General features: G+C 49.8%; 1 protein-coding gene across 1 annotated transcript in view; it reads right to left on the reverse strand.

Moving 5' to 3' along the window:
• POU2F3 (POU class 2 homeobox 3) overlaps positions 1-14,720 on the reverse strand; it is a 34,826-nt gene that overhangs the window by 9,007 nt on the left and 11,099 nt on the right. The window contains exon 4 of the mRNA XM_042882489.1: positions 12,003-12,037. Coding sequence (XP_042738423.1) covers positions 12,003-12,037 — 35 coding nt within the window. The remainder of the gene's footprint in view (positions 1-12,002; positions 12,038-14,720) is intronic.

The following is a 14,720-nucleotide window of genomic DNA, read 5'->3' on the forward strand; positions in this document are numbered from 1 at the left end:
GCAGAGAAGTCCTTAGAATGAGCTGTGGGGAAAATGCCAGTTTCACAGACATCAACCCAGTGGTCATTTAAACCTACGTCCATTTCCAAGACAGATTTCGTTCTACAAAGATCACAGTTTCTGAATCCACTTTGTTAAGAATTTACCCAGGAGATAAAAATGGGAGGACTGAATACTTTTCACCTGGTTTACTGCAGAGTTTCCACGTTCATTTCTAATATTGCTTCTACGTGTAATGATGGTAACGTTACATCATTTCACATTAGCTGACAGGTTTTAGCAGGGAGAGAAGAGGGGTGAATTTAGAACTTTATGGGTTAATTCCTGAAAGCCGAGGAGCATCTATGTGCAGATGCTGTATGCAAGAAAACATCATTTAGATCTCTTATAATACATTTTCTATCAGGAAAGGTACAAGCAAACAGATCCCAGATTTTGGATTAAGTTCTTGCTGAGTGTGAGAGCGCTCAGACCAAGGCTCATCTCAACCATCCCCGTCCTAATCTAAGGCAGTGCAAGAGGCTCCCGTTCCCACAAACTGGAAAAACCAGGAGAAAACCTGAAAAGACATGTCTTGAAGACCTCATCCACAGCCTCAGCATCGCAGATTCACTCTTAGTACCAGGACTGCATCTTCCACATCCCATCAACTGGCCCCTAACTCAACGCTGCCCAAAAGCAGAGTGGGGTCACTTTGCTGGCGCTGTGCTGTAGGTGATGCGGCCTCCAACCAGCAGAGGGGAGCAAGAAACGTCCCTTCTAAAGACTGTGGCACAAGCCAGTACTTTTGGCCTGAAGGGAGTTTTCACTTCAGTTCAAGTCAAGCAAACAAACGCACAACATTCCCCAGCAAGAGAAAGAGAAGATGCGATCGCTACAGCTGCGGTGCTGGGAGACCCAATAAACATTTTGGAAAGGGCTGTGAGGAGGGAAGAGAGTTACAACACCTCCCTTCATTACAACTGCAGCTCTGGATGCTGCCGAAACTCGTTTTGCAATCACAGGAGCTCCTTGCGACAAGAGCTTTACATGCTACGAATTCCAGTTCTTTCCTACCTCTCAGGTTGGCATGATCATCCCGCACGGCCTGGCGAAAAAAGTCAGATGGAGGAGCTTCTTGATTGCTATCAACGCGAGTTGTGTTTAAATGACTGAATTAATGGTAGCGAAAGGCTCGGCAGGTCACCGTTACCCTTGAGCCATCCGCTCAGAGGAGGGAAGTGGCTTTTTGTATTTTTCCTTCCCTGAGGGTGCGTTAAAAAAAAGAGTAAAAAATAATAATAATTAAAAAAAAAAAAAAAATTGGTCCGAGCCAAAACAAAACAAAAAGGTAAAAAATAAATAAAGAAACGTCAGCCCTGCTGGCAATCCATGGGTCAACCCAACGCGACGCGATCATCCGAGTCCAAACAGTCCCAAAAAAAAAGGAAAAGAAACAAAAATTGTCTCAGAAAACGAGGTGCTGGATCCCGCCTGGGTGATGATCCCAACGGCAGCCGAGTGTTGAAGAAGCATGAGCCATTTCCAAACTGAAATCAATTTTTACAGCTGCCAAGCGGAATGATCTGGAAGCTTTCCAGGCTGAAAGGGGTGTGTAGCTGCATCCCGGCATCGCGCAGTATGAGAACGGGAGGTGGGTTTGGCAAAGGACCGGTTCCCCATTTAAAAACAACAACATCTCCCACTGCTCCTTCCCCCGTCCCTGGAATTCTCTGGCTCTCTCCTGCGCAGTGGGCGGGATCCTGGGTGTTCTCGACAAATCCTCCCGTGCACCTTTTTTCATTGGTTTTAGGCTCAATTTTACTTCTCCCTCCTCTTCCTCTCCCCACCAGGCCTGCAGCTGGCTAATTGTTCATTAGTGAGAGTTCGGGGGATATCCAAAACTTTCGGGTTGGTTTATGCAAATCCTTCCCTTTTTTTTTCCCCAGCTCAACCAGCACTATTACCAACCGTACGTTAAAGAACCCAAACCAAACCCCCCCCCCAAAACCACACACATTGTGGGTGCGGCCACTCGAAATCATGAGACTCCCTTAAAATCATGTTGATTTCAAACTAATAAAACCAGGGGAGGTGATGCCTTCTCCTTTCCCAGCGCATCCAACCCGTGTTTGCAGGTATTTTCTACAAACATGAGAGCTTCCCTTAAGAAACCATAGGGGGTTGAAATTGTCACGGGGTCACCCTATGTTGGCATTGGCCAAGCTCCACGCTACAGCATGGCAAGAGAGCAGTGGCGATTTAGCTGAAGTCAGGACCAGCTCTTGCTGTTGTTCCCCACGGACCACGGTCAGAATAGGAAGAACCAGCATTTCTTCCCATTGACTTGGATTTGTGGAAACTGCACTCTGCCAGGCTAAGTGACCTGGTAGGAGAGCGGGATGAGATCAAACAGCACGAAGCTCCCTGCTCGCTGTTGGGTCCCTGCCCCGGGCTGCAGCAGGTAACGGCAGGCGGCACCCGCATGCACAGCTCCTCTGGAGAGAGGAATCACACTTGCAAATCTCAGGTGGATGTTTTCACAGCCTTAAAATAGGGTCAGCTGCCTCCGAGCAACGCGAGCGAAAAAACACAGGAAGGGTGACTGGAGAAAGGAGAGTCCCTTCCTTCAGTTGGCGAGCATGCTTGCTGGGCATGGCCAATGATGGATTGTTTCTTGCCTATCTCTAGCCCGAAAACAAAAACAAAAAGCAAAACAAACTAAGAAACATATTGAGGGCGATGGAAAATGATCAAAGCTCTTCGGCTTGCTTGCGTAACTGATTTGTGGATGGTGTTTCATAAACATTTCATAAGAAGGAGAATTATGAAGAAAACATCTCCCAACCTGCCTGCAATTACTGCACAAACTCTTCCTTACCAGTAGGAAGAAGGGAAGGAAAAAAAAAAAAGAAAAAAGTACATCTGTTTTGTAACTGATCTGTGAACTTTTGGCAAACATTCGGCTCGTGAAAACATCCTGCAGACATATTGCAAAGCTGCACGGAGCTGGCCTTACACAAGGAAGTTGGAGAGATTCACATTAGCAGCTCCGGTCTCAGCACGTGGAAGGCCGTACCCTTTCAAGAGGCAGACAGACAGACGGACGGAGCGAGCCACGTGCACAACTGGCAGCAGGATGCCATTGGTTGGACAGAGCTCTGGCTGCAGCTCCTGGCATCCACCCAGCACCAGTGCCAAGGTTGGCTGGCGGTGCTGCACGCTGCCTCAATTAGCACTTCAGGTAATGAACAACAAGCAACCGGCTGTGGCTCCTTGACCAGAAAGAAGCTAAGCATGCACTGCATGTTGGCCATCTGCATGGCTCGTCCTTGTCCACCAGGCAGCCCACACACAGCCCCAAGCCACCTCCTATGGGAGAGCATTGGTAGGACACAGCACCACTCCATCCTCCTCTTTGCACAGGTGGGACTGAGCGATTCAGCCCACCCCGAGATGCTTAACCCATGTCGAGATAAAAGCTGCCCCAAAAGCCACGCCAGCCTTCCCCAGCACCGGGCAGAAGCTGCGGTTGTTCTTTTAGGGCTGAAGACAACTGTACGTGTTGGGTAGTTTCTATTTAGCCAGTCACCTCTTTGAAACAGGTGTTTATCTGCCCTCGTATCTGGCTTATCTCACAGTCAGCAATTCACGACTGTTTAAGCCTTTGACTTACAGGTATTCCTCCTGCTACAGCTGCAGAGAGGAGTGGGGATGGCTGCTGGGGCACACAGAGCTTCAGAGGGTCTGAGCCACTTGCCTTCCACCTAAAAGGAGCAGCACATTTCTTCCCGGGCTGAATCATTTCCCAAGTGCCATTTCGTACAGCAGCACTGCCTGAAATCAAGGGAAGACGCCTTATGGTAGAACCAGATATCAGAACTGCATTTGGGGCTACTGCAGCTTGCCAAGCCTTCCCATGGTGTCAGCATGCTTCTTTGTGAATTACCTGCACATGTGGGCACCATAAAATAAAACACACACTAATAATAAGTTATAGCAATAAGAATAATGGGCTTGCAATTACTATTTCCACGTCTGCTATCCTGCACACACAGTAAGGTTTAACAGACACCGGGAAGAAAGCAGAAAACTCCAACATTAATACAGCAGCATCCCCCCTATAAAATTTGACATCCTCTCACACCAAAGGGTGGGATCTTTAGGAGCTGTCAGCGTGACAAAAGCAGAATTAATCCCACGCTGAATGCCTACAGATGACATCCCACTGCTCAGTAATGACAGCACACTGAAAAATTAAAATGTAATCCCTAACCTCAACACACCTGCATCAGAGCTTTACGAGGCCTTGGTGCTTATTAATTGAGGTCGGATCTGATATGCTTTAACCCTCTGAGCTTCAGCTCAGGACACTCATGGCTGTGCCACGGCTGCAGTAAAAGCAGGGGTGGGAAATCAAAGTTGAGTGTCACTGAGATGTGAGCCCCACAAAGGGGAACTGAAGGAGCCACTCTCCACTTTGCATTCGCAGCACTTTTGGCACAGCGTGACCACGCTGCTTTTGCACTGAGGCATAGAACAGGAAAAAGTCACCCTGCTCTCTGCACTGAGCAACAGGACTCAAAATGCTCGTGTGTAGCACAGCGGGCTCCCAGTGCCATCACTGGGCATGGGAGAGAGGAACTGGAATCAGAGCTGGGTGAGCACCAGACCCTAACGGTCACTGCTCACAGCTGAACTGTCCCTGTGTGAGCTGAGGGCTTTGGGGTGGCTGTCTGCATCCGGAGAGCACAGAACTGGCCAAGGGATACTGATAATCAGCAGCTCAGACCATCTTCACTCTTATTATTGGTACTCAGGCATGCGGTGCCTCCCCTGCCAGGACTTGTGGACGTGGCAAATTGCAAGTATTTATAAAAAAAAAACAAAGGGAGAAGATGTCATTTTCTTGCTCAGAATGATGAAAACCTCCAAACAAAGCATGGAAAACTGCTTTACCACCTTACAGGCTGCAATTTCTCCCACAGCTCCATTCCAGGACTGCCTCCCAGCGCTGCCCTCCTGCCCCAATCTCCCCATACGTTGCAGCACTGCTCCTGCATCTCACTCAGTTCCACTTGCCCAACTTTCTAAAGCTCTCCAGAGCTCCACCTCTGCCTACACCTTGGTGCTTATCTCCTCTCCCACCCTGAGCTGCATCCCTGCCCCTTTCCTTATCAATCCGATTTCACACACACCAGGCTACATGGCTTCTCCCAGGCCCTCCTGCATGCTTGCACAGGTTCCCTGGAACCTGACCACGTTCCTGTTGAAGTCAGAAGCGAAGCTGTTTGATAGAGCTTGGCTGGGGCCAGAACCAAACCTTCAATCACTCGTGAAAATTTTCCCCTTTCCCACAGATCTCCAGCCGATGGGGAGCAGACTGCACTCGTTCTGTGTTCTTCATGCCCTCTGGCTGCCAACCAGCCAGAAACCATCCCAATACCTGGGACTGCAGGGAGGCAGTGACTGGATCTGTCACGTCCCAGCACTGAGGTGTCCCTCGGCGGCACGGTGCTTCCCACTACATCCCACATTGGTAAGGAATTCACTTGGAATCAGCTGGCTCCCATGACTCCAGCCCAGCTCTGCAAGTCCCCCTGACTCAGGGAGGGGAGTTTTGGCACCCACTGCCCTGGGGAACTAGAACACAAGGAAAGGAATGGAATCAAAGGCACACAGGGAATATAATTTAAAAAGGGAGAGAAAGAAAGGTCAACATCACCAGACAGCAACACATCTTTTTCATTTTGAGTGGAATCGTAGAGCGGTTTGGGTTGGAACGGACCTTTAAGATCATCTAGCTCCAACCCTCCTGCTATAGGCAGGAATATGAAAAGCAGGGAGGGAAGGGAGGGTAGAGAGCTCTGGGTGACTTCCACGTGTTGGGTGTGCTATAGGGAGAACCCCACGTCTGCCCCCCGAGGGGCTGAGCTCCGCCAGTCCGACCCACTGATTTCACATGGAGCGTGAGCACATCCCCCCCGGGATGGGAGAAAGTGTGCTCTGATGTCAGGCTGCCAAAATTAGAGGCCTTGCTTGAAACCCCATCGCCTTCACCTTTTTAATGCTATGACTTGCCCTTCTGCAAAATGGGTGCAGGGCCCCACCCTTGCTGGGTGGTGCAGGCTTTGATTGAATTCTTGGAGCTCACCAGATGAAAGGCCTTCAAGAATTTGGAGTCTTCTCTTTATTACCAATGAGCCATTCTCCAGCAGGCAGAAGAGTCATATCCATGCTTAAAAAGGTGCCGGGCAACCTGAATATTGCCTTGATGGTGACAACTATGCCTTGAGCTCAGTTTCTATTATGGAAAGGGTCATTACGTCTCTTCAGTGCATGAAAACAGAGCTTATCCCCTGCAAGCTCAGAAAACATTGACCAAAGGGTGAGAGAAGCACGACTGGAACAGAGAACTTGCACAGAGAGAAGACCAGCCTGTCCATTCCTGATCTATATGACAGCTTTGGGACAACAGCACGAGGTGCATTTTCATTGAGCCAAGGCCACAAGCGTAGGAAATACGTTATAAATACAGGTCAGAGAGGGACAGCTGGAGTTTGTGAACAGACTGCAACCAGAGCCTGGTACAGCCCAGCAACTCAGAAGCAATGCTGTTTCATTCCCAACCGTGAGTGGCTAACCAAACAAATTCAGTGATTTCAATCCAGCCCTTGAGAAAATAATAATAATGAATACATGAAAACCCAACGAACCCAAATCCTTCCTCCTATTTCCACCATTCTGCCCATAAACTTCCCCAGAGATTCAGCGGCGTGTTTTTGGAGTTGGTTCCCAGCAATCTCATCTGAGGGCCTCTGAGGTGCCAAAACAAAACTAGCCTGCAGAAGAGGTTCCTCTACATCTCTGTCCTAAGCAAAGCAGTGCCATATTTAGAAACAGAGGACTTTCCCTCCAGCCAGGGCTTTCTCTGACGCTTTCCCAAAGGGCTGCATCTCAATGAAGAACCAGCACACATACAAATTTATGCAATCAGTCTATCCTTGGGATGGAGCATGGGAACTTCAAAAGGGAAAGGCCAAGGTGGTGCTCCGCTTAGATCCAGTGTCAGTCGAGGCAGATATGGACAGCCGGGCCCACTTCCAGCTAGAGGAGGCTCAAGAGATGAAAAGCAGCTGCAAGACTTTGGCTGAGACCCCGGGGCAATGCGGAGAAAAAGAGAGAGTGAAATCTGAATTGATCCCCAGAGGGGAGAAGGAAACAGGATGGGAACCTCCCCTCGAGAGGAGGGCAAAACAGGACGGGGATGGAAATCTGGAGGGCAGACTGAAACCTGAACTACCCACAGGGAGAGCCAAGCAGGAACAGAAATGACATCTAGGGAACACATGAGATTACGGGGAGGTGGGAACACAAAGTGGAATGAAAAACTATGAGAGAGATCGCCGGGGGGAGGGAAGCCCTGATTGAGCAAAATTAAATCTGCAGGGAGTTTTGCATCCCAGATATTAATAACAAAGTACCGAGCGAGTTGGGCCCTTCTTTCCATCTTCAAAAGGATGGAGGGGAGGAAGAACTTGTCTGTGGTTGAGCACAAGACTATGAATCAGAGAATGGGAGTCCGTATCCCGGCTCAGCCAGGGAGCAAGTCCCTGGATTACAATACACCTCGATGTCCACAGGCAACTCTCCTCTGAAGCACCCGCTGATTTCAGCTGCAATCACAGCATCTTTGGGAGAAGCCGGGCAGTCAGTGCCTGCCTGCAAGACGGGGCTGAACACCTCCCTACCTTCTGGAGGCACCGGGATGCTCCATTCATTAGCAAAGCGCCTTCAGACGTGTGGGTGGAAAGGACCAAACAAGGTCAGGGCATTATTAATGGTGCTGCAAAGGGCCACCTGTGATTTCTGATCTCTGATGCAGCTTGCCTGCTTGCTTTTCCTCACATCGAGTGCCTACGGGACACCAGCTGTGAAAATCCAACTCCTCTCTCAGAACAGCTGTAAACCAAAGAATAAAATGCCTCCAGACGATGACCCCAATCAGATGGGGACAGGGCAGGGAGATGGGGTTAAGGAAGGAGGTCCCCATGTGGCACCTCCAGCAGAGGGCTGCGATTGTAGGATGTGGAATCCTTCACCTGATTTTGGAAGAGTTTTTCAGAAAACTGGGTGGTTTTTTTGTTTTTTTTTGGTTTTTTTTTACTATTCTGGCAGATGCATTCAACTGGCCAAAAAGTCAAGCTGTTGACTCCTAGCAGCTGGGAATGTGAAGCAGCTCAAACGGCTTGGTGCTGACTGAGCACTGGGAGAGAGAGGTATGAAACGTGTCCCTCACACTCATTAGGGACAGTCAGAATGGCTCAGCAGATGACCTGACATGGGAGTTCAACGCTGAGCTGAAGTGCACACAAACACCAGACCCCTTCAGTCTCATCCCTTGTTCTCTGATTTAACCCCAGATGCTCCCCCTGTGTTCTCAAGATCACTCCTGCCCCACTAACACATTTTCCAGCTGCCTGCTTCCCAAAATCCTATCTCTAGGAGATCCATAGGAAAGGGGTGTACCCATGTTACACCTCTAATGGGCATAAAACAAAGAATATAATGTAATAGGAGTAAAGAACCAGCAAGAAAATTCAGGCTATGCAGAGCCCCAGGCGACTCGGGCACACAATCAGCTGCTCTGAAATATGGTCAGGTCTCACGGCAGCATCGCCTTTATATTGGTACAAATTCCCAACCCATCATTACCATTAAACAAATGACAGCTTGTCTGCGAGGGTAAGCCTCTCGCTGGAACGAAACTGCATGGCATATTTGGATACAGAGCACACAGAGATCCTGCTAAGCCTTCCCTGCCTTGGTAATATGAATTCTGTCCCAGAGTTGGAGTGCAGGGCAATGATTGAGAGCATCACTGCAAGGAGCCTTCGTTCTGCCCTGGCACTCAGAGCTGCATTGCAGTGAGCAACACGATGCCACCCATCATCTCCCTGGTGGAAAAGAAGTCACCGAGCCAGGATCTGTATCTTCCCCTGCTAACTATGGGTGTGCTGTGTGCACATGGCACACACAACACCTACTGTCACCCAAAACCATCACCCTCAGCTCTACGAGTACTCCAAAGCCAATATTATTTCAGAGATTAACTCCAGACAAAGGGCAAATTACCTGCTCTCCAGAACAGCTCTCTTCAGAGCTGTCTATGAAAACAAACACCTTACAGGGTGAAAGTTGCGTGTACTAATGGGGAAATGATACAAACAAGGTCTTCCCACCTGGTGAGGATCGCTGCACAGCAGCAGCAAAATCTCTGCTGCAATGCATCCAGACAGAGCTCTGGACTCAGTGCCATTTTGCTGAAGCCACCTTTGCAGATCTCCTTACTTCTCACCCCGACACGCTCTGGCCACGATCCCAAACCATCAAGAAGCAGATGTCCCTCCCCAGGTTGCCAGCACTGAAGGTGAAAGTTTATTACTCTCTCTTTGCATTTCCCTTGATATAAACAGGAAACAACCAGCATTAGACTCTCTAAATAAAAAGCCAAACCAGATAGGCAAGGCAGAAGATGCTGCTTTTTTCCATACACGCCCTTTCCCCTCTCATTCACATACAAATTACTGTTGCATCCAGGTGGGAGGAGAGGTTGAAGAGGGGGGGGGGGGGGGAAGGGACAGCTGCCAAATAGGTTGAGGGAGCAGAAAGCAGCTTTCTCATAAAGCACAGGGCTGACCCACAAACTGCAAGAAAACCTCAAACTCCGCAAGAGTTTCCCTCCTCCCCATCTGCAGGGTGAGAGCCGTCCCAGCAAGGAACTGGGAGGCAAGAAGGGGTCTAACCAGGTCACTCCACCCTTCTCCTCCTGCCTGGAGCACAACAGGGGAGGGAAGCAGACCTGAAATGTAGGCCATCTACAAAGGCTGGGGGAGAGGCTTAAACGATGTGAGATTTATGATCTTCAAAGCGATTAGCGCCCAACACTCCAAATAAAGTCAAAGAGCTCTTGCGTTCGGCTTGGAGTTGGGTTTCAAACCATACTTCTCTGCTTCAGCTTGAAAACTTGAATTGCAGGTTAACAAAGGGAAAAGAAAAAAAAAAAAAAAAAAAAGAACCCCAAACCAACCCAAACCCCAAACCAAAATTAAAAAACCCACCAACTAATGAACGAGCTCGGCATCTGGTTTTACATGAGAGCACTTTGATATTTCCATATCTCCCCTCTTCCTTTTTCTCATCGCTCGACATCTGTTTGCTGAATTAAAGATAAATTCGCCAATAGCTGAGGTCAACCCAAAACGTGAGCGTGCGTTTGGGCTCATTTGAGATAATGGCAATGAGAAGAGCAGCTCAGCTCTATGCTTGGCCTCGGGAGAGCCAAGAGAGGGAGACAGAGAGCCACACTGCCTGCAGGGCCTGTGTCCACCCATAGGCTCACCATAATCCTACTGACTTTGGGGCTGGCCCCACGCTTTGACCAGCAGCCCTCATTCAGCAGCACGCAGGGGACCAGGAGCTGAATGATAACGTGCCCGATCACTGGCAGCTGTAACACAGCTCTCCCTCACTGCAGTCAATAGCATTTCCTCGATTAACCTCAGCCCAGGTTTCAGTTGTAACACCTTTGTGGTGTTGCCATAGGAGAAGTTTGCAACGATCTCGCGCTTTCATAGCTTATTTCTGTCTGGAGGGAGTTTTCTTTTATCGCCCGTCAGAAGCAGATTGGATTCTTCTCTTGGCGTGCAAAAAGCCTGTGCTTTGGGCTCTGCAATCCGCAGAGCTGGAGACACAAGACTTTTTGTTTTCAGCTGGGTTTTCCAAAAACCTGGAAGATGGCTGAGCGTGTTAAGACATCTTTTGATAGGAAGCTACGACCCACCCAACGCCGGAGCAGCCAAACCAACCAAACAAACAGCAGCTCGCTGACATCTGCCAGACCAGAGCCACCGAGGGAAGGTGGGAGGGCAGGAAAGCGATGGGGCAGCACCAGCTGCCCAACTGCTGCCAATGGGAAGCACGCAAAGATTGCAGCCCTTGGACTCTGGGAAGGTGAAGCTGGAAGCGGGCAGGCTGCTGTGCTGTGAGGAATGCCAACATCAGGTGCTCGTGGCTGCCCATGCAGCTACGTTTCTTGCTACAGCTTCCCAGCCAGCTCCAGGCCCTGCAGCAGGTTGGTTGGTGGCTTTGCTCTCCAGACTGCCTCTTTTTACTTCCAAGGTTTGAGCCCAGCTCCATGGGTGGCCATAGGAGTCTTTAGGTTGAGACTTAGAGCATATACTCGTGTTTCTGTGCAGATTCAAGACCTACACTCCGCACAGAGCTGCCACCTGCTTCCCTTTGCCATTCTGCATTGAGGTTTGGGGATTTCTCAGACCCAGGGCTGAAAATCTGCAGGCGTTCCATGAGACGGGGGCTGTTTTGGCTGCATGGAGCTGGAGGATAACATCACGCAGCAGAGGCAGCATCCCTGCAGACCCTCACGTGCTGCCCTGCTGTCAGAAGGACACGTATGCCTCTGGTGTCCCTTATCCCCACCACCTAGCAAAGAGAAGTCTGTTGTTGTAGGCAGGCCTGGTCTTGACCCAGGCACTCCAAGACCTCAAACCACCTCATCTCCAGCCCTTGCTGATACTCCTGTGAGTCAGCCCCGTGCTCCCAGACTTGCATACCACAGTGCTTCCAGTGCCAGTGTCGCACGTAGTGCAAATGCACAGAGCTTTGTGGTGGGGTTTGCTCATTTGCCGGTGTAACTGTGGTCCCTTTTGTTTCTAAGTGACAATAGAAATAATTAAAAAGCCAGAGAAAGCCTCAAGCAAAGCGTGATTTAAAGAAACTCTATAATTAACTGAATTTCTATGAAATGGGGACGCCTGGAAACCCAATGTTTTATCTGCCATTGTGTCCCACAAGGGGAATTGGGATGGGCTTCCGTGGTTTGTTTAGCAGTAGCTCACAGCCTCACAGTTTTATCTCCTCGCAGGAGCCGCCTGGGACTCAACGAGATGAGCAACAAACAAACAGCAATCCAAGAAAGCAGGAGAATCCAAGGAGTGTCTTACCTGCCTGTTAAAGTCCAGCCCATTCTGTTCACTTCCTACAATGAAAAAAACAGAGAAAAAAAAAAATCTCAGTATTAATGGCAGTCAGCATCTAGCTAAGCTTTCCATAACCAAAGATACGCTGCTGGCTCAGCAGAAGCAAGGAGAGGAGAGCAAGGTGGAGGCGGTGTGAAGGCAACAGTGGGAGCACAGGGCTCCAGCACAGAAGAGCTGGAGGATGTAACACATGCCCAGGGAAACCCAGCACTGTACACAGAGATCCAGCTGTGGGAGAGGCGGGCAAGCAGGTGGCCAGGGCTGCAAAGCAGGGATCTTCAGGAACCCGTGTGGCACCAGGTAATTGCGGGATATCTGAAGGAACAGAGGGTGCCGTGGGGTTGTGCTCAAGAGGCGTCTCCTTGATTCCAGGAGAGATTGGCAGGCACAGGGGGAAAATCAGACAGGTTTCAGCCTGAAGGTACCGCACAGGCCCTCACTCATTCCCCTTTGATGATAAACATTCTCCCCCCCCCCCCTCCATCACACCTGCCAAATTCTTCAGGAACATCACAAAGGAAAGGCTACACACTCTGCAGAGATGAATGCTTCAAGGGATTCCACGAAGCCTCCTTCATTGCAAAGGCAACCCCAAGAAACCCCTTTCCTTCTCTTTGCAAGCCATTCCCTAACCCATTCTCTTCCAGCCCAACTGGGCTCATGATAAATAGCCCTAAATTGTTCATAGCCCACCAGCAGAAGCCCTGGGGGGCTGCCTCCTCCTCCCATGTTGTTTGCCCCCCCCCCCCAGTATAACGTTCCCCACAAAGCACAGCCTGTGCCCTATGATCTGATCAAGCTCCAACACATCGTGTTGTTCAAGAGTTCACATCTCCTGCATGGAGCTGGGATGCAGCTCAGGGGTGAGCCCACATCCAGCTCCCTGCTTGCTTTCAAGCCTCTCCCCCAACCCAGCACACAGTTCTTTAGCTCACACTATGCATAATATTCCCTGGGGAAAGAGCAGAGCTCTTTGAGATCCTCAGGGGTGGTTTGTCCACTCCATGTCTACACCTTTCCCACCAGCCTGTCTGCATTTCTGCTGTTTTAGAGCCCATCCTCCTTCCTGGCTTCTTCCAGAGCAGCTTTTCAAAGCTTTCTTTCTTTCCATCTCATCTTTTCCATGCAATTCCCTGCTCTGGCCATGGCCACCTCTCCCCGCCGCTCCACCCCAGGAATTGGTTCATTCATTGAGCTCCAGCTCCGAGCGCCAACGACTGTGCGGATAAGCGATGGGAATGCTGATAGCATTAATAAATGATTGCAATCAGCATCCACACACCTGAGCAGGGCTGCGTGAGGATCTTCAAGGCCTGCTGCTTCTACCTTTGAAACTCAAGGGAGGGGGGCGGGGGGGTTGATGCAATCTAATGGCAGTAGCTGAAGGGAGAAAGGGCAAGAAGGAGAGAAGGAAATAAAGTTCCCAGTTGCTAAAATAGAACAGGAAGGAAAAGGTAATCTTCTGGTTTCTTGGATGCAAGACTTTCGCTCACGTTCAAATGCAGCATGTTGATGAGGCAAGATTCAAAGACCTTGAGGGAAATCCCTGGGTCCCAGTGATGAGGGCTCTGAGTCACCCCGCACACCCCAGCTCTTGGAAGCGGGCAGCAGCTCCGTGCTGCATCACTACACCGCGAGCCAAGCTCTCCAAACAAGGCTCTGCCAAAACACACTGCGCTTCAAAGCACCCAGGCCCAAGCTCCTTAGTACATCCCCTCCTCCTCTTCTTCCAAGCTTCCCATCTTGTGCTTTTCCCTCCAGACTTCTGCTTTTTGCCCTATCCTCTCCCACAGGACCGTACACAGCACCACCCCACCTCACATGAAGTCTGTCTTTTTCTTTTTTTGTGATGGTGGAACATGCTGGAGATATGCATGGTGATCCACGCGAGCCTGTTTGCAGCTTGGGCATCCAAGACTGAGCCACTGCCCCAGGCTGTCTTCATAGACAACAAGGAGCACCAAGCACCTCCAGAGGCCATTCCCCCACCCTATCTCACACTCCTATCTCAACCAGAGATGAACGGCCCTCTGGAGATGACAGTTTCTCTTTATGGACTACAAAGAGACCCAGGGGCAACTGGTTCAGACTTAGATGTCCGAGAGTGTGATATTTAAAATGGGGCGAGGTGATTTCTGCTCCCAGCAGTTATGTAAATGGGAGCTGGATACACAAATCTCTGCCACTTTTCAGCAGGATCCGTGAGTGTTTGCTCTCTGATTTATTTGCAAACAGATCTCATGGTTTTCTATTTCGGTAAAAGCTTGTGTGTCAAGTAGAATTAACATGATCTCAGCTGCAAGCCAAGGTTGGGGTGTGATGGGGATAACAGCTCTTCTTCCAGCTAACTCAGTGACTTTCCTACAACCATTTTAAAAGCAGACTGGTTTCCTCCCAGCTCCTACCAGCACCAGGATCCGTGCTGAAGCGCTTATTTCTCTTCTTAAAGGAACTAACTGTTCAAACAATGAGGATCTGCACTTGAGATTTAATCTTTCCTAGCTCCAGGTGATAAAAAGAAAGAAAAGTGTAAGTAGCAGCAGATTCCCAACTGCTGCAAACTGCCAGAACTCCACTCATTTTGGTGGAACTCCACAACAGCCAACAGCACAGCCAGACACGGTGGGACCCCAAAGGCTCAATGCAGCCCTCCGCTCCCAGAACTGCACCCGACCACGGAAA

The sequence above is a fragment of the Lagopus leucura genome, unplaced genomic scaffold (genome assembly GCF_019238085.1).
Source record: "Lagopus leucura isolate 7727_CA_CO unplaced genomic scaffold, USGS_WTPT01 Super-Scaffold_100034, whole genome shotgun sequence".
Lineage (NCBI taxonomy): Eukaryota > Metazoa > Chordata > Aves > Galliformes > Phasianidae > Lagopus > Lagopus leucura.